Source organism: Cydia splendana, chromosome Z (assembly GCF_910591565.1).
Source record: "Cydia splendana chromosome Z, ilCydSple1.2, whole genome shotgun sequence".
In the NCBI taxonomy this organism is placed as follows: Eukaryota; Metazoa; Arthropoda; class Insecta; order Lepidoptera; family Tortricidae; genus Cydia; species Cydia splendana.
Genome location: NC_085987.1, coordinates 33799701 through 33821025, shown reverse-complemented (window position 1 = coordinate 33821025; position 21325 = coordinate 33799701). Strand labels below are relative to the sequence as shown.

The following is a 21325-nucleotide window of genomic DNA, read 5'->3' as shown; positions in this document are numbered from 1 at the left end:
GGTTTTTTTTATATCAACAATATCACACAATTGATAATTTCATCATCGACACAGCAGCGATTGCTTTTAATTTCAGCAATCAAAAGCAGAATGGGCTTTTTATGGGCGTAGGCCTCGGATCGGTATCGTCTTGGGTCGTCCCATTCGTTTTCGTCGTCACAATCGTCGGTGGCTTTCAATGTAGAATGAGTGACGAAAGCAGAATAGGACTAATTTAAGAACTTGACGAAAAACGAATGGGACGACCCAAGACGATACCCTCGGATCGGATCGTACTAATTTTTGCCATTTTGGCTACGGAACCCTAAAAAAGATTCCAGAAAGAAAGAGAAGACACTGTCAACGTTGTTAGCTCCCTATTCTAATTGTGTACAGGCTTTTTTAGAAATGGTACGCTATCTAATAAACAGGATCCGTTCCGGCAACGTAATGTTTTTGTCAATGATGAGATTGATGGTGTTTTAGAGCATATATATCTATTTATGATCACATTCTTGTATATCTATTTATTTATATATATATTTCGGGGATCTCGGAAACGGCTCTAACGATTTCGATGAAATTTGCTATATGGGGGTTTTAGGGGGCGAAAAATCGATCTAGCTACGTCTTATCTCTGGGAAAACGTGCATTTTTGAGTTTTTATATGTTTTCCGAGCAAAGCTCGGTCTCCCAGATATTGAACCTTAATCGCTGAAGGAAAACAACTTTAAATTACTTATACAAGTAATATAAGAAAGTAGGTAACTCTGCTTACATTGTTTTCGTCGAACACTCGGAATACCAGCGAGGCAAATTTGCTCGGGTCGCCTTGAGGGAAAAACTGCTTATAGATCTTGATGAAACCCTGGAAGACAAACGAATATTAGGTTCATTATAATATTGCAAATTATAGCTAAAATTTTAATTCTTGGGAGTAACTGCCGACATGCCTGCTGCCTGTGCGGCGGCGACTAGCGCTAGAGCTACATAGATGCGATAGAGATATTTTGGAGTGGCCAACTCATATCCGCGAGTTCCGCGAGACACTTATGATGCCCCAACGCCGAAAATATAGAGGGCTTATAATATATGTGTAGAAGTAGATGAAGCACTGTATGTAACTGAACATAATTATGCATTAAAACACTCGTGTGATCCGTTTATGAAACCCATTTCATTCGTTTCATAAATAAACATACTCGTATTTTTTTAATGTCTTTCATTATGTAGCACTCACATAATCATAAACTACTATTGCATGTAAACTGTTAAATTTGTTACCTGTTCGGTCAGCAATCCGTTCGGACAATCTTTCAGGAAACCTTTGTGCCTGAAACACCAATTATTTCAAATAAGTTTCAGCACTAATTCGTACCTACAATTATATGTGTTTGTTTCATTAAATGATGCAGCAAGTTAATCTTTAAGGGCCACTTGCACCATAACCGGTTGAACCTGAAGTTACCATGGTTACCAGTACAATTTGACACTTAACTGTTTAACCGGTTAACCCCGGGTTAGTAATGGGGATGGTGCAATTAAGTGGCGCTAAGTCATTTTCTGGTTTCTGATTGAGCTATAAAATATATAATTGGTCGGTAGGACAATGTAATTATAATAATTCTGACATTATGGTATTATAGCATGACACTTAGCTTTTCTAACACTTGGACATACATATACTTACCCCTTAAAGATTTAAGATTATACTTACCAAAGACGGATTTCCTTCTCCGTAACTGTAACAAAACATACAACACATTAACATTAATACATATTAAACTCTACATTAAATGAATGTAGATAAATTAGTAAAGTATGGAAAAAGTGGCAAATACTTAGTTGATACAATATTATTAAGTAAGTATAGATCACACATATGTAATATTTTATGATATGTACATTTATGTATGTAGGCACCTATTTTTAGGCTGTAGCGCACCTTCAAGCTAGGGAAATAGGTACTCCTCATATCTCACGTATTAAATCATGGCTGAACAGACTAGGGAGCTTCGTGCCAAAGTGGCAGGTGCGACGTAGTATCTAGTATCTACTTTAAATGATGCCTACTGAAAATTAAACTTGCTCAATTACATATAGTTAAGTTACAACTGCCCAAGTTACAAATAGGGGTGGTTGGCGGTATTGTAGGGTTAACAATTTCATTATCACTGTTCGATACATATATAGGACGAGTGGGAGTGGGAGTAGGAGTGGGAGTGGGAGTGCGAGTGCGAGTGCGAGTGCGAGTGGGAGTTCGAGTGCGAGTGCGAGTGGGAGTGCGAGTGGGAGTAAGGACTATCATTTACATGCCTATACTCGTACCTTGTCGAGTCTTTTGAGAGTTAACTTTTTCTTTACAAATCTTAATCTATTTGGGCAAATATATAATATACACCCTGATCCGCATGGGTAGTTCAACTAATTTACAAATTATACACGTAAACCTTTCTCAAGAATTACTCTATTGAAAAGTGAAAGCCACGTAAAAATCCTTTCAGTCGTTATTGAGTTTATCGCGAACATACAGACAGACGAGGCGGGGGACTTTGTTTTATAATATGTATTGAGATGTATTGATTTTAACTCTAGGCAAACTAAGTTACAGGCAAACATATTACATATTACCTAACTATTTACAACTAGCTTTTGCCCGCGACTTGGTCTGCGTGGAATTAGTAATTTGGGTACCATAATTTTTAAACAAATCTGCTTTTTATTACATCCTTCTTTTCATCCCCGAAATGGATGACTAAAAAATTCGTACTTTCTTTATTTGTAACGAAAGGTCTTTTGAGCCCTTTTTAATTTAAGATATTATTTTCTTTTATTTATTTATTAATTTTGACGTGATAACGTCTTATAAATCGATGAACACCGGTAGCATGCACGAAAAAGTGTCACGTTGTGGACAAATCTCCATGGTAACGTTGTGGACAGATCTCCATGGTAACGTTACGTAATGTAATGGTAATCTTATGACGTTATCACGCAAAATTATCGTCCGTAAACCGACATTACAGACAACCATATTTTTGTATCTTAACATCACTTCCATCTCCACTCCAACTTGGAGGTTCGAGAAGTTGGAGAAGTTGATAAAGTTGGAATAGTTGATAAAGTTGGAGAAGTTGAAAAAATTGGAGAAGTTGAAAAAGTTGGAGAAGTTAAAGTTGAAGAAGTTAAATAGGTTGGAGAAGTTTAAGTTGAAGAAGTTGAAGTTGACTAAGATGAAGAAGTTGCAGAAGTCGAAGAAGGTTAGGAAGATAAAGAAGTTGGAGTTGTTGAAGAAGTTGAGGAAGTTGAAGTTGAAGAAGTTGAAATTGAAGAAGTTGAAAACGTTGGAGAAGATGAAGTTGAAGAAGTAGGACAAGTTGAAGTTGAACAAGTAGGAGAAGTTGAAGAAGTAGGAGTAGTTGAAGTTATGGTTGACTGGTAGAGAATGCCTTTAGGCATTAAGTCCGTCATTTGTACATTTTATTTGTATTTTGTGCAAAAATTTGTACCTGGTGTGGCGTCGGGTCTCGGAGGCTAGACATTTCTAGAACAGTCCAGAATATTCGAGAGTATTCGAGAGCATTCCACAGCATTTCAGAACAATCTGGAATGTTGTCGAATATTCGAGAACATTCTAGATCATTGTGGAATATTCCAGAACACTTTCGAATGTTGTGGAATATTCCAGAACACTTTCGAATGTTGTGGAATATTCTGGAACATTCGAAGCCGTCTCGGGTCTCGGTGGCTAGACATTTCTAGAACAGTCCAGACCATTCGAGAGTATTCGAGAGCATTCCACAGCATTTCAGAACATTCTGGAATGTTGTCGAATATTTAAGAACATTCTAGATCATTGTGGGACATTTCAGAATACTGTCGAATGTTCTAGAATATTCTATATCCTTCCCCGGGACTCAAACTATCTGTATACCAAATTTCAACCGAATCGGTACAGCGGTTATTGATTCCCCATACAAACTTCCACCCCCTTTTTCACCCCTTTAAAGAGGGATTTCTGGGATAAAAACTACCCTATGTCCTTCCCCGGGACTCAAACTATCTCTATACCAAATTTCATCAAAATTGGTTCAGCGGTTTAAGCGTGAAGAGGTAAGAGACAGACAGACAGACAGACAGACACACTTTCGCATTTATAATATTAGTATGGATTCGTTTAGCACCGAAACGTCAAAGTTTCGTCGCGATTATCCGATAGGATAACCATCGCCAACACTAGTACTAGCTCAAAACTAAATGGAGAGCCCATCTATGTATAAACAAACTAATATTTTAGCTCAAAACCTAAAATAAATAAATCTATCACTAAAAAGTAAAAAAGAAAAACACAAAAAAGAAACAAAAACTAAACCAAAATAACTTAATTTTATTTATTTTTTAAAAAAAGGGAATCGCCTCATAAACCAACCCACTGCATTAAATTATTTTTATATATCCCACCCCTATCCTTATCCAGTCCTTATCCAGTCGTAAAGCAAATTTCTGCCAAAAAGTAATTAATACCTAATAATAAGCAAATTAATAACAATCCGTGTAATTACGTTTTTGAAGGCGGTGCCAAACCAATAAAAACATTGTTTGCTGCCAAACAGAAAAAATAAGAATAGTTAGTAGCGCAAGAACTAAATTAATGAGTAAACTATGTACCTACGAGTATGTATGTCTTTTTTTATGCAAGGAAGTGGAGCGTTCTTCGTTGTCTAAAATTTTGGTTTGGCACCGCCTTCAAAAACTAAGTAATTACCCGGATGGTTATTAATTTCCTTATTACTAGGTATTAAATACTTTTTCACCTCAGCAGCTCGAACAAGGGTACTTTGCTTCTTAAAAATAGTGAGCAAAATGCGATTTTGCTCACTGAGTGAGACAAAATGACATTCAAGTGACCTTTATAGTCAAATGTCATTTCAACATGCGGGGTCTAATACAAGTTCGAAATACTTGGGTTCTATTATCTCTGTCCCTTTCACACTGTTAGCAAAAAGAAACAGACGAAAAAAAGTTTAAACGACATTCAACGGTATATTGACTGTTTATAATAGACCCCCGAAAAACTTCAGAACGCATCGTTCCAAACCACGTACGAGCTCCGTACGAGTATGAATTCTTAATAATTATTTAAAGAAAATAATGTTTAAGATTTGATAAAAATATTATATTTTAGCTATTTTATTGTACAATTAAAATAATGAACTCAAAAAATACACAGATTATCACGCAAAATTAATTATTTTACTTTTAAGAATTTCTACTATAGTTCACAAATAGTACGTATCCGCAATTCGGACCGTATCTTAAAAAGTTTTGTTTTTTACAAAAAAAAAAGTTGTCGGTTGAAGTGTCAGTTGATCAGTTCGTTATTTCCATATTATTTTACTGAAATTTATTATTACGTTTTGTTTTTGTGTTCGATTGCGGTAATTAAACTTAATTGTTTGTATATCTTAAGAAAACATTATTGCATAGGTATTAAGTGACGAAGAAGGATTACATTTTTCAAGTTGTCTAATAGGTATGTTCTCACTGCTAAGGTGTGAAAAATTTTGTGTACTACACGAGATCAAAGTTATTTACATCTCGTGCGCTTTTGAGTCCCTTACTACGCTCAAGATTCTAAATTAGATTCACTCGCTACGCTCGTGAATCTATTATAGAATCTTTCGCTTGCACGGGACTCAATATAAGCACTCGAAGAAATATCAAACTTTGATCTCTTGTTGTACAAATAACTATTCCCTTTACGACGGGATAAGGACTGGATAAGGATAGAGGAGGGGTATATAAAAAAAATTAATGCTTTTCAGTGGGTTGGTTTTTGAAGGCGGTTCCCTTTTTTTTTAAAGAAATAAAATTAAGTTATTTTGGTTGTTTTTTTTTAGTACTCTTTAAAGTTTATTCTAAGACGCAATACTTTTAAATTCATTCAATAAATGACATAAGATGGAAGATAAATAAATAAAGAAAATAATAATATATTTTATGAGTATTCATATTATTTTCCGATGAATCCCAATGTGTCGCTAGTGACTGTATACGTAGGTTACTTTTAATACGTTAATGTCTTCAAATAAATATAAATATTCCGCTATCTGCAACGGGGTAGCGGGTGAAATTACCTCACTGAGAAGAATTTTCAATATCGCATCAGGCCTTTGTGAGGGCTTCATTAGGTACTTATGCTGCCATGCTTGAAACATAATTTTTACAGACGTTCTACGGAAGTAAAAGCACCTACGAAAATCATTCATTCAGACTACACATCAGTACAAATAACACATTATAGCAAATACAAATACCAAAAAATTATGTAGCCATTTTCATAGTTCATATTAGAAAAGTTGGAAAATCACATTTCTGGAAACTAGTACTAGGTTACAAGTTGAGGCGCTGCGCTTTAATTTACCCAATGTGTTGTTTTAATATGTTATTGTTGAATAAATCCTTAAATTTACTTCTTACAGTTCTTACACTTACGCTTATTTAAACTTTAAAGCTCCCATTTAGCCTATTGTGACGGAAGGGTAACTACGGAACCCTACACTGAGTATGGCCCGACATGCTATTGGCCGGTTTTTATTTAGTAATTAATTATTATTTTAAAGGCCAGATTGAAGGTACATATCGATATTTATGTAGGTCGTCTTATCTATCGAAAGAACCAATAAAATGTAAATTCAGTATGTGATGTTAGTATAGTGTAAATAACATTATTTGCGGTATTTGACACATTATGACTGACGTATATAGAGATGTAACTAACGCAAATCGATTGTCACAGCAAGCGATTACGATTGGATGGCACGTAGACTGAGGTATCGAATTGTGACGTATAATGAATTTTTATTTGAGATTTAAATAAAGCTAGAATTATATGGTTTTCCCGCAAGCTACCGGTCGGTCGGTGTATTTAATACACCGACCGAGTAGGTCGCACCCATTGTCAAAATTGAAACTAACTGGGGATCTATTTTAAAGTTTATTTATGTTATTTCTGTGTCAAGTTTGTTGTCTGTTAAGTGACGATAAATATATCCATATTTACAGTTAATTATCCACCTTTTCCTTATTTTTATTAAAAGAAAAATGAAAAATTCATATCGATTTACTTAGACGACTACCGATTCATAACGGTGGTGTCCGGCCAACCCTAAAAAAAAAAAAAAAAAGACGTAGAACGTAAACATTCGCAATGCAGTTGTTTTCCTTTGTGATTTCGATGTGCAAAACATTTTACGTAGTATTGCTGTTGTGAGTGACAGACGTCAAATACCGCAAATAATGTTATTTACACTATAGTGGAAATTGCTTACCTATGTTTTGAAAACCCTCTTTGTGTGACAATGACAATAGACAAAGACCGTTATGCATAATGCAGCACTGCTGTTTCAACCGGGCACCGAGCACCGAGTGGAGGCGTGTGTTAACCAGTATAAGCGGGACCTTATTTTAAAAATAGGTAGGGGAGACCGAGGTGAGTTGTGACAAAGGAGAGTTGTGACATTGTCGATTTTCTGATATCTATTAACTAAAAACTAGGCCGCAATAGTGTGCGTTTGTTTGTTCAAGTTGCGAGCTAACAAACGCACACTGTTGCGAGCTCACTAACAGTTATTAGATTCCAAAAAATCGACAATGTCACAACTCTCCTCTGTCACAACTCACCTCGGTCTCCCCTATCTAATCGGAGATCACATTTAAACCAGTTCGAATAAGGCGAACGCCCGGTGAGCTGCGGGGTTATCAGCCGAGACTGAGAAACGGGGAATCTAGATAATCGAACCTAAGTACGTATAGGTACCTACCTACATATTTCGCTATAGAGACCGGTCTTAAGCTGCTTTACGAGCTTTAAACTCAATAGTTCCTACACCCGTAATTTATCCAGAATTAGAAATTGTGGGCGTGCTTTTCATGAGAAACCTAAGTACGTATGACCGTATGACACTTACACTTTTTTTAAATTTATAGTTTTTTTTTAATTTACGTGGCTTCAAACCTTGTCGATCATATTTTTATGTACATACTGAAATACTTACATGTCATATACGAAAAAAAAAGCGACCACTGGCCTTCAGTGCCCGGGCTGGAAACGAACCAGGGGGCCGATTTTTTAAATTCGACCGCTCGATTTCGTGTATTTCGATCAACAATATCTCCACTACTAGGCATTTAAATTCTACTAATACAATTGAAAACGAGTGGTCAATACCACTAGATTCCAAATTTCTATCGCTCGTATTCGTATCGTTCGTATTTTCCGAGTGACGAAATCGAGCGATCGAATTTCAAAAATCGCCCCCAGCGTCCTCTACATTTTTTTAAATCTAAGTAAATACATATATACGCTTGTATCATTCAAACTGCCACCTTACAGTTTAGGTACTCTACCTCATTCTGGATTACAGTGATATCCGTTTCGGTGCACTGGTATTGAGCCGGTGCAAGTATTTATTCTAATTTTAAAAATATTACTTTGATTTGCATTTTTTACAGGTTTTTTGATTATACAGGAGATAGGTTTACTTAATTTATATTAATGTTAGCGATTCGTTTATCTATTTTTACAGGCGAACGGAAAACAGGGATAATTGTGTGTTGTGGAACATTCATAATGTAATTAATGTATTTTGGACACGTGAAAAGGAACAACTAAGTCACGGCATTAATGTGGCCAACATCAACAAAGCAGGATGGCCAGGATGTAGGATGTAGCAGTCAAACAGCAATAATTATTGTTACCACATCCAAGTTTGTATGTTTCCATTTAAACGACTAAATTGAACCCTGAGCCAAAATTTGTGAGGTGAATGAGAAACTCTTGATGGGTCAATATTTGATAAAGTGGAACTGCTGATGAAGATTTGAAGTCGGTTTAACTTTTTTTTTAACATTAATTATTAATGCAATTTTGGGGTTATAGTTGTGTTTCTACACTACATACAAAGGCAAAATACGGCTTTCTCTGAACCAAAGGTATGGCAGAATTAATCTTTGTGGTTTCTAGTTTCTAAGATGTATTTAAGTTTAGTATCATTTTTAACTTCAAAGATGTAGATGTAGACTTTATCTAAGTCGGTTCAGCGGTTTTGATTCCCCATACAAAATTCCACCTCCCTTTTCACATCCTTAAGCGATGATTTTTGGGATAAACCCTATCCTATGTTCTATTTTCCAAATTGGTTTAGACAATTTTCATTTGAATCCATTCAGTCGTTTTGCTTCATTGAGTAACAAACTCAAAAACCATTCATACTTTTCCATAAATAAGTATTATAAGGATGTGGCCTTCTTGAGTGGCTAGGTTTTTTCCATTTATTGGAAATGATAACAAGTTACTTTAGACTAGAAAAAAAAATTCAAAATCGCTCTCCTTCTTGATGCGACTGGCAAATCATATTGCTTTTTAGCAACCGAGTTTTTTAACCTAATTAGACCCCGCTGAATCCGAATTTGCCGGTTGCTCGATCGAAATCTTCACCGGAAGTGAGATATTTGATATTAAAGGTACCTTTTTTTAGTTTTTCGTAAATAACTCTTAAACGGTAGCGCATAGCAATAAATGTTCTATTACATAAGTAATCTGCATAAAATTGCCTACAAGAAAGATTCAGTACAATTTTTCGCTAGGATCAATATTCAAAGAGATATTAACGCGGGAAATTTAATTATAATCAGTTCTAAGGTCCCTTTTTTTAGTTTTTCGTAAATAACTCGTAAACGGTGGCCAATATCAAAAAATGTTGTTAAACGTTAATAATCTACACAAAATTTTGTACAAAAAGATTCAGTACTCTTTTCGCAGGGATCAATATTAAGAAAGATAATAAAGAGGGAAAGTTAATTATAATAAATTCTAAGGTTCCTTGTTTTTATTTTTCGTTAATAATTTGAAAAGTATGACTAATAGCAAAAAAAAATCTTATACGTAAATAATAAATATAAAATTTCCTACAAGAAACATGAAGAACACTTTTCGCTAGGATCAATATTTAAAAAGACAAAGTTAAAAGTTCCTTTTAGTTTTTTGTAAATAACTCGTAAACGGTGTCCCACAGCAGAATAGGTTTTAATGAATAAATAATCTACATAAAATTTTCTCCATAATCATCTTGAACCCTTTTTCTCTAGGATCAATATTTAAAACGATATTAAAGGAAGAAAGTTCATTATAATCAGTTCACAGGTCACTTTTTTTTAGTTTTTCGTAAATAACTCGTAAACGATGGCCCGTTGCAAACAAATATTATACATAAATATTGAACATAAAATTGTCCACAAAAAAGGTTCTGTACACTTATTCGCTACGATCAATATTTAATGAGATATTAAAGGGGTTAAGTTCATAATAATCAATTTCCAGGTCCCTATTTTTTGTTTTTCGTAAATGACTCGTAAACAGTGGCACATAGCAAAAAAGTTCGTAATGTTCTTGTAAATAAATAATCAACATAAAATTTTCTACGAAAAACATATTGAACACTTTTCTCTAGGATAAATATTTGAAACGATATTAAACGAAGAAAGTTCATTACAATCAGTTCACATGTCACTTTTTATTAGTTTTTCGTAAACAATTTGTAAAGAATGACCCATAGCAAAAAATAATCTGATACATAAATAATTTGCATATAATTTCCTATAAGACACATCGCTGGCCCAATATTACAGGGTTCTATGTTACATTTTCAAGAGAGTTGAAATTCGACTTAATGTCACTATGACAATGTTAAAATTTCAGTTCGTTAAAAGTGAAACATAGACAGACGCACGAGTGATCCTATAAGGGTTCCGTTTTTTCCTTTTGAGGACACGGAACCCTAAAAACTAAAAAGAAGTGACATGTGAATTGATTGTAATGAACTTTCTTCCTTTAATATAGTTTCAAATATTGATCCTAGACCTAGAGCAAAGTGTTCAATATGTTTTTGTAGAAAATTTTATGTAGATTATTTATTTACAAGAACATTACGAACTTTTTTTGCTATGGGCCACCGTTTACGAGTCATTTACGAAAAACTAAAAATAGGGACCAGGAAATTAATTATTATGAACTTACCCCCTTTAATATCTCATTAAATATTGATCGTAGCGAAAAAGTGTACAGAACCTTTTTTGTGGACAATTTTATGTTCAATATTTATGTATAATATTTGTTTGCAACGGGCCATCGTTTACGAGTTATTTACGAAAAACTAAAAAAAAGTGACCTGTGAACTGATTGTAATTAACTTTCTTCCTTTAATATCGTTTTAAATATTGATCCTAGAGAAAAAGGGTTCAAGATGATTATGGAGAAAATGTTATGTAGATTATTTATTCATTAAAACCTATTTTGCTATGGGACACCGTTTACGAGTTATTTACAAAAACTAAAAAGGGAGTTTAAACTTGATTACAATTAACTTTGTCTTTTTAAATATTGATCCTTGCGAAAAGTGTTCTACATGTTTCTTGTAGGAAATTTTATGTTTATTATTTATGTATAAGATTTCTTTTTGCTATTAGTCATACTTTTCAAATTATTAACGAAAAAATAAAATCGAGGAACCTTAGAATTTATTATAATTAACTTTCCCTCTTTATTATCTTTTTTAATATTGATCCCTGCGAGAAGAGTACTGAATCTTTTTTGTACAAAATTTTGTGTAGATTATTAACGTTTAACAATATTTTTTGATATTGGCCACCGTTTACGAGTTATTTACAAAAAACTAAAAAAAGGGACCTTAGAAGTGATTATAATTAAATTTCCCGCGTTAATATCTCTTTGAATATTGATCCCAGCGAAAAATTGTGCTGAATCTTTCTTGTAGGCAATTTTATGCAAATTACTTATGTAATAGAACATTTTTTGCTACGCGCCACCGTTTAAGAGTTATTTACGAAAAACTAAAAAAAGGGACCTTTAATATCAAATATCTCACTTCCGGTCAAGAATTCGATCAAGCAACCGGCAAATTCGGATTCAGCGGGGTCTAATTAGGTTAAAAACCCCGGTTGTCAAAAAGTAATATGATTTGCCAGTAGAAATCGATTTTATGAAAAATATGACCAATCTACTTAGAGTCGGACCAAAAAAAGTCTGCAGCGGATTTGACAGCCCACACAGTGCAAGTGTCATTTATACGTCATAATTTCATAGAAGGTTGACGTTTAAAATAACACTTGCACTGCGTGGGCTATCAAATCCGCTGCAGACTATTCTTGGTCTGACTCTAGACCGCCTGTGAATTGTATTGTCAATCATGTATGTAAATTATAAACATCCTGCATTTCTAATGTTTCGATTCACTACGAAGTAATCAGTCGGTCACCGAACGGGAAGTAGAGCAATTGAAAATGAACCAAGGTTGCACATGCAATTTGTAATTGAGGGCGTAGTAAACATGGAGACTGTAAGTAGACAATATACTTACTACTATTCTTTGAAGTAGACCGCCTAGGCTAAGCAGTAAAGTTGTTCACCGCCGTACTAATTTCTCAGAAATAAAAAGCTTACCGCACCATATGTTCAGCATTTAGTTGGCTTTTTTGATCTGTTACTTTTTTTGGGAAACGGAAATTATCTTCGTCGGCTTCTATTATTGGGCTAATATTTCCATTTACTTATAACACAAAAAATGCAGTCCCAAATATTAAGTTTTAGATAGGTACGTGTTGGCTATGAGCCATAGTTTGCTATATTATGAGACTGAGGAATTAGTGCTTAGCGCAGGGCACAGTGGCTCGGTAGGAAAAAGCCGGGTTCTGTGGCTCGAGCCCGTTACGCGTACATAGCTTGAGCCACTGTTCCTTGACCACACTCACTGCCAGAACACGCTAGGTGTGTTATTTCTGTAGTATTAAAAATGGGGTGCTTGGCACTAAAAGTGTTATCTTATTTTCATATCAGAATCATTTGTATAGAACCCGGTACAGTGATTTGCGAAAATGCATGGAGAAATTATGAATGAATTCATTGATAAATTCGTCATGCACTTTTACGGCTGATTATACGTACCTATAATATATATAAAGATTTCCTTGGTACCTTGTTGTGTATTCAAATTATTTACATTTGATAACCTTACATTTCAGATTAAAATTTTAATTCTCGCTATGGCGTCGGTTATGAATATAACACAGAGTAGACCATTTAATGTTAAAAACTCCACGAAAGGAAACTATCTATTTATCAGAGGCAATCGCTTGGAGTCAATGAGCGCTTTATTATTTAAACTTGTCCCAGAACGCACTAATAATACTACTCAAAAATGGCTAAACGCATCACTTCCGGCTTACAACGAAGTAAAAGACGATTTCGCAACCGAATCGGTCAAACCAATGTTACACAACAAGACGTGTTGTAAACACGCCGACTATTTTACAAAATGTTCGTACTCCATTAACATGCCCGTCATGCATCCATCGGAGAACTATAAAATCATCGTGGTGACCGCACCGCCGTACATCAAGTTAAGTGCGGGGGACACCGACCCACTCGTTGTGTATATGATTTTTAATGACGACACTACAGACGATACCAGGACACCGAGTATGCCCGAAGTATATTTTTTTACCCAGAAAAATAGACCGGTCGACGATTCTAAGCACAAGATGAATGATCATATTTGGATAATAAATAACAATCGCACTGTAACAGGATTGAAGAGCAAAGGCATTACAAAGTTTGTGGACTTCAGGAAAAAACGAGGAAAACTACAGGCGTGGCGTCCCATTGGTCCTTAAGAATATACTAAGGGTTAAAATAGGGCTCACTTCTAATAGTGTTAGCGGTACAGCCTGAAATTCGAGAATTAGCTGCAAATGGTGTTAAAGGTATGAAAATCGGCACGATTAATCTTTAGGCCATTTGAATCAATTTGACCCGTAGCACCAAAAAATTAAAAAAAAATGGAAAGTAGTTATGACGTCATCTTTTTTTGTATGGAAAAAATATATTTTTTGTTCAGAAACCAATCGTGTGTGGTATTAAATGAAAGGGCATTTGGAGCCGGTTCTAAAAATATATCACATTATTACATTTCAGTCACTTGTATTCAATTAAAATTAAATACAATTTTCAATACATACCAAGTTTGGCCTCCTCCAGATACGATACCGTTGAATTATTTTTTGTAAAATATACCTCAAATCCAATATGTATCCTCATATCTACATATATCCCAAGAAATTAATTTCAAAAATATTTAGTTTTAGTATTTTTTTTAATTTTTTATTATTACAAATTGTGATCTATCAATCTATCAATGAAACGGCCTCCTAGCCTAGTCGACAGTGACCCTGCCTATGAAGCAGGAGGTCCCAGGTTCGAATCCTTGTAAGGGCATTTATTTGTGTGTTCATCAGTTTCATCACACAATTAAATGTCCTTACCAGGGTTTGTATATATGTGTATATTATATATATCGTCGTCTAGTACCCACAAGTCCCACAACACAAGCCTTATTGAGCTGTAGGACTAGGCCGATCTGTGAAAACTTGTACTTTAATATTTATTATCAATTAGTATCAGTTTAAATATTAGGATTAATAAAATTATCAACACACACACTCGTTGAGAGACCCCGAGATAGGCCGAGAACGAGTGTGTAAATACATGCTGCTCTCTTCTCGCCTCGCCGTTACTCGTCTAGTCTCGCGCTTCTCCGATTGGATCGGAGCGGCACCGAGACTCTCGGCGAGAGGCTCTCGACGAGTGTGTACAGCCGACATTAAATTTGCCGCTTTTTTCTACAGGCGGAAATCGCTTGACAGACTATATTTCTTTGAGCAGCATAGACAGCCTCATTGACCGTAGTCCACACCAAAGAGTCTGAATGTTCAAAAATATTGACCCACACAAGAAACGCACTGGAAAGTGTGTACAGAGTTGACGCGGTGTGGTTGTGCTATAGACTGCCAAAGGAGATCGTGCATATGCAGACGCAATAAACTCCCTTGTGCGTCCATCTGCAAAAAAAGCAAGGGCAACTGCTCTAATAAAAAGTCGTATCATTTCCTCATTCTTTTTCTTACCGAAAGCGTCTTACCAAAGAAACGTGTAAACCAAGTTTCAATATTCCGGGAATTATTTTATGCCGGCTGTACACTCTCGGCGAGACACCCCGAGATAGGCCGAGAGCGAGTGTGTACAGACTACTCTCGTCTTGTCTCGGTCTTCCTTGTCTCGTCTCGAGGTTCTCCGATTGCGGTCGGTTTTTTGCTGCCGAGTCAAACGGTCCCTCGCGAGAGCAGCGAGGCAGCATATGTACACACTCATTGTTAAAACAGAGATTTGTGTAGCTACCCGACAAAAATATATGAAAAAATTGGGGGTAGACGTCACAAATGCAAATTACCACTACACGTATGTTAATTATTATTATCAATAATTACCCGGTGTGTTTCTGTAATGACGCGTTTTGGTGATCAGCCGTTAACATGTGGTCCAACGAGACTGAATTGAATTGCAGTTTTTATGCAGTTTTTAGAATTTTACCAAATGGAACCAGTCCTATGGAACCCAAAAGATGTGAAACATAAAGATAAGCAATATATCTACGATGCTTGGGGTCCGAATAAGTGAGCTAATTGATTTGGGTTGTTTTGCGGTGCATAGTAACCATCCACCACCACCTTCTTCTCCATAGCTTAGTATTTTTTTAAATGATATACGCCTATATTATTGTAGTAGCTAGCAGCACAGAGGCAAATCGCAGCAACAATTTCTATGTCCATCGTGGTGGGCTTCCGCGGTTGAAATGATTCAACGAGTGTGGACATGGTGTGCTCTCGTCGACAGCTTCTCGCCCGAGATTCTCGTCGAGAGGCTCTCGCCGAGCGTGTACAGCCGGCATTACTCGAATGACATTATACTCGTATTGAGTAATTCGACATCACACTTTGTAATAATGAAAAAAATAATAATACTAAATCTAAATATTTTCGAAATTGATTTGTTTGGGTTAGATATGAGGATATTGGGTATTATTTGAGGTATATTTTACAAAAAATTATTCAACGGTATCGTATTTTGGAGGAGCTTGAAACTTGGTATGTTTTGAAAATTATTTTAATTTTAATTGAATACAAGTGGCTGAAATGTAATAATTTGATATATTTTTAGAACCGGCTCCGAACGCCCTTTCATTTAATACCACACACGATTGGTTTCTGAACAATTTCTTTTTTTTCCATACAAAAAAAAGATGACGTCTTTACTCCTTTCCGCTTTTTTTAATTTTTTGGTGCTACGGGTCAAATTGATTCAAATGGCCTAAATAAAGATTAATCGTGCCGATTTTCATACCTTTAACACCATTTCCAGCTGATTTAGGGCAACCGCTAGCACTATGACAATTCATCTACCTATTACATATGATTGGTACATTTGTACCTTTAAAATTATATTAAGGCATGAGTGAGTTATTTGAGCTATTTGCTTTTTCTACGTTAAAATGTAACTTGACTTAAATTGGGTAGGTAGGTACCTACCTACCAAATTAAATAAGGTAAAAATTAAATTTGAACAATAAATTCCCTAATGTCAGTCAAGGTATATGTATTAAAACCTACATTTACTTAAAGTGTCATTCTACAGAACTTGCTAACTATGTAAACAAACCGCCATATTGAAACTGTCACTGAATGATGATTTCAGTATGGCGGTTTGTTTACATCATAGTTAGCAAGTTCTATAGAATGACACTTTAAGTGGATCGAACCGTTTTGGATATTTGTATGTATTTGGGAACATTACTAGCCTTTCATACAAAAGTAATTTGATGATGTGGTGGAGTTTACTTTGAAATGACAAATATTTACTAGTGTTCATTTTATTAGTATATTTCCTCGCGTTGGTATAGTGAAATTTTTTGTGTTCCATTCGGTAGCGAAGTTTGTATAACCGTCGTGCCTTCCCTAGTAGCATTTTCGTTGGGGCCTACGGTGCCAACGGTAGGGAAAACGTTGGGATGAGGTTCGTTCCGTAGCCAACATTAATTTTGTATTGGCCCACCATCGCATTTACCAACATTCGCTGTGGCACAGATGCCCAACAATGGGCCTTTGTGTATTTTGGTACCGTTGGCTAAACAACGATAACATTCGTTGGCCCACTGGTGACGAATACCGCATTTACCAACATTGGCTGTGGCACGGATGCCCAACAATGGGCCTTTGTGTATTTTGGTAACGTTGGCTAGTCAAGGATATCATCCGATGGCCCAATGATGACAAATATCGCATTTACCAACATTGGCTGTGGCACTGATACCCAACAATGGGCCTTTGTTTATTTTGGTAACGTTGGCTAATCGACGATATCTTCCGATGGCCCAATGACGACAAATATCGCATTTACCAACATTTGCTGTAGCATTGATGCCCAACAATGGGCCTTTGTGTATTTTGGTAACGTTGGCTAATCAACGATATCATCCGATGGCCCAATGATGACAAAAATCGCATTTACCAACATTGGCTGTGGCACTGATGCCCAACAATGGGCCTTTGTTTATTTTGGTAACGTTGGCTAATCAACGATATCATCCGATGGCCCAATGACGACAAATATCACATTTACCAACATTGGCTGTAGCATTGATGCCCAACAACGGGCCTTTGTTTATTTTGGTAACGTTGGCTAATCAACGATATCATCCGATGGCCCAATGACGACAAATATCGTATTTACCAACATTGACTGTAGCATTGATGCCCAACAATGGGCCTTTGTGTATTTTGGTAACGTTGGCTAATCAACGATATCATCCGATGGCCCAATGATGACAAATATCGCATTTACCAACATTGACTGTGGCACTGATGCCCAACAATGGCCCTTTGTTTATTTTGGTAACGTTGGCTAATCAACGATATCATACGATGGCCAATGACGACAAATATCGCATTTACCAACATTGGCTGTAGCATTGAGGCCCAACAATGGGCCTTTGTGTATTTTGCTACCGTTCGCTAAACAACGATAACATTCGTTGGCCCAATGGTGACGAATACCGCATTTACCAACATTGGCTGTGGCACGGATGCCCAACAATGGGCCGTTGTGTATTTTGGTAACGTTGGCTAGTCAAAGATATCATCCGATGGCCCAATGATGACAAATATTGTATTTACCAATATTGGCTGTGGCACTGACGCCTAACAATGGGCCTTTGTGTATTTTGGTACCGGTGGCTAAACAACGATAACATTCGTTGGCCCAGTGAGCACAAATATCGCATTTACCAACATTGGCTGTGGTACTGTTGCCCAACAATACCAGTTGAGTTTGCTTGTGGCGTCACTAGATGGCGTTACTGTCTCCAAACATCGAAGTTATAGTTATTTTCTATATTATTCCGGATATAATCATAATATTTTTTAAAAGTAACTTATAAATCTAATAGCTATAACTATAAAATTTATACATAAATTAAAAAAAATGTATTTTACCAACATTTTCTCAATTTAAATCTCAAAAAACATAAATCTCGCTTACGAAGTTTCGAAGTGCGGTTAGTATATATACAAATTAGAGTGTATAGTAAGTGTACTTGCTTCGGCAGTACATATACTAAAATTGGAACGATACAGAGAAGATTAACAACAACTGCTGCCTAGCCTAGGGCCTTCATGTGGATACAACCAATGCCTACCGTAGTGTAATTGTAATATTTATCAGCAAAGGCCCAACGTCGTATTACACAACCACTTACTTAACGTAGGGTAACTGTAGGACTCGTAAACAAAAGCCTATTACATAATTAGACTGTAGGCACACTATAAATTACACAACTATTTACCTACGGTAGTATTGTAAGAATCCTACACAAGGCCCAACGTTAAAGTTACAATGTTGGCCCTTTGTGGGACAAGCTGTGTTGGGCCTTCAACCTGGTGCACGACTACCTACCGACCTACCTGACTTGCCGTTGGGTAATTGTTGAATTTGCAAACAGAAGCACAACGAAAAAATTGCCCTTTTTTATTTTTTTGCAGTTGGCCCTACAGCAAGCCATACGGCCAAATGTAACAATTAACCAACCATCAAACAAATGTGTATAGGCCCAACCACGGCCCAACCAAAACCACCACCGTTGAATAATTGTATGATTTATTTAAATAGGCCCAACGAAAAAATTACTCTAATGGCCCTCTGTTGGGAATCTTCGGGAGGGCCTTTGTCGAGGGCCCTCCAGCAAATCGTACGGCCAAATGTAACAATTAACCAACCATCAAACAAATGTGTATAGGGCCAACCATGGCCCAACCAAAACCACCACCGTTGAATAATTGTATGATTTAGTTAAATAGGCCCAACGAAAAAATTACTCTTATGGCCCTCTGTTGGGAATCTTCGGGAGGGCCTTTGTCGAGGGCCCTCCAGCAAATCGTACGGCCAAATATAACGGTTGCCCAACTAATACGTAAACAAAGGCCCAACAAAATCCCTACAAGAAAATGCTATTAGGGTTGAAACCCTAGCAACGCTCACAAGTCCACTTTTCGTTTTGGAATTTTTCGCTTATTCGGGTACCAATATTAACACGAGGAGTTAAACAATAACTTTGCCCCCTTGTAAAACAAAAAAATATTTGCTCCTATAGGATGACTCACGTTAGACTCCGTGTCCGGGCCGGAGCTTCCGGGGCTTAATTTTCTATGACATGACAGGGTGATCACGTGATGCATTCCATAGAAAACAATGCGCCGGAAGCTCCGGCCCGGACACGGCCCGGTCTAACGTCAGTCACCCAACTCTTATATATGTACAGTATAATACCTAATAGAGAAACGCTCAAGAAAAAAATTGGAGTAGGTACCTACCTATAGGTATTTGATAATTCACTATCTGTACAAATTCTACTGCTTTGCGTGTTAAAAGTTGATGTCCTATTCGTCTTTTATGTTTTCGACGTGTTTAAGGAAAAATACTGTAATTTGTTTTAAAATAAGTGTCAAATTAAAGTATGTTTATTTTTATTTTCTCCAATCATGGACAACAAGACGCCAACAATTAAACGAATCATGATTGACCGAACCGTAGTTGTGAAAATGGAAATTTCATAGGAAAATTTCCGAGCGATAATTTTATATAACTTTAAATGAGGTTTAACGCGACTTCAGTGCTTTACAGAGCTGACTACTGTTTTCATTGACAAAGCATCATGCCTTCTGACTGTGTAACGCTGGTATTTGGAATTTTAACGCGATTGCTCTAGTCTCAGTGATAGACTGGGTGAAGGTCGTCCGAACACCGCGAAAAACCAGGAAAGCATTGAGGCTGTAAGGCAGCTGATCGTCGAAGATCGCTATGAGATATACCGAAAGATAGAAGCTTCTATACGCATTTCAGGGACAACCATTTAAAAAAATCTGACATGAAGAGCTAGGTGTAAAAAAAAAAACTCTCGCCGGACACCACATTTGCTTACTGCCGACCGAAAAACGGCTCGCACTAGATGGTGCCGCAAAACTCTACAGCAATTCGATCGAGGAGATACAAAACTCGTTTATGACATTGTGAGTGGTGATGAATCTTGGATTTATGCTTATGATCCAGATTCCAAACAGAAATCCACCGTCTGAGTGTTGAAAACGAGCCGAAACTGACCAAAGAAGTCATACGCTCAAGTAGTACTTAAAAAAAATAGTCGCCTCGTTTGTCGCCAAAAGTGAACACGTTTCCACCATCGTGTTAGAAGATAACAAAACAGTTAACCCCCATATTAGAGTTTGCTTACTAGAAGCTATAAGTGAATTCCGAAAAATCAACCTAAAACATCGTATGGTACTGAGCCATGACAATGCAAGCTCACACTCCTCCCGGCAAACAATTGCGTTTTTACTAGAGCAAAACGTCGAAATTCTCTACCACCCGCCGTACAGCCCTGACTTGAACCCTAATGATTTCTTTACTTTCCCTAAAATCAAGCAATGTCTTCGTGGTTAATGGTACCGAACACAAGAAGAGGCGGTTGACGTCTACAAAACGGCCATTTTGAAGCCCCAACTTCAGAGTGGAATAAGTGGTTTTAAAACTGAATCGACCAAATGAAAAAATGTATTAAATATCACAGCAAGTTCTTAAAACAACAATAAATACACTCGGCGTCACGGAAATCGCACACCCACCGATTTTTGTTTTAAGCGAATATAGCTCTTATCATATGTATTATACCCTCACAATATATACATCATTTAAAAGCACAATTAATAAGCATTAAAACATGAGTAAAGCATTTTTGGGAAAAATAATAATAATCACGAAATTACGGCGTTCTGAAAGAACACCTACAATACGCGTTGTAAGGGTCGCTAGTTGCGTTACCTTGGATAG

The 21325-nt window shown here is 36.4% G+C and overlaps 1 protein-coding gene across 2 annotated transcripts in view; it reads right to left on the bottom strand.

Moving 5' to 3' along the window:
* The window catches only part of LOC134804541 (frequenin-2), a 172239-nt gene that overhangs the window by 1290 nt on the left and 149624 nt on the right, over positions 1-21325 (bottom strand). For both annotated transcript variants that reach the window (XM_063777647.1, XM_063777646.1), the window contains 3 exons: positions 1697-1721; positions 1264-1312; positions 758-847 (listed from right to left, as the gene is read on the bottom strand). In XM_063777647.1, the coding sequence (XP_063633717.1) occupies positions 758-847; positions 1264-1312; positions 1697-1721 (164 nt within the window). The remainder of the gene's footprint in view (positions 1-757; positions 848-1263; positions 1313-1696; positions 1722-21325) is intronic.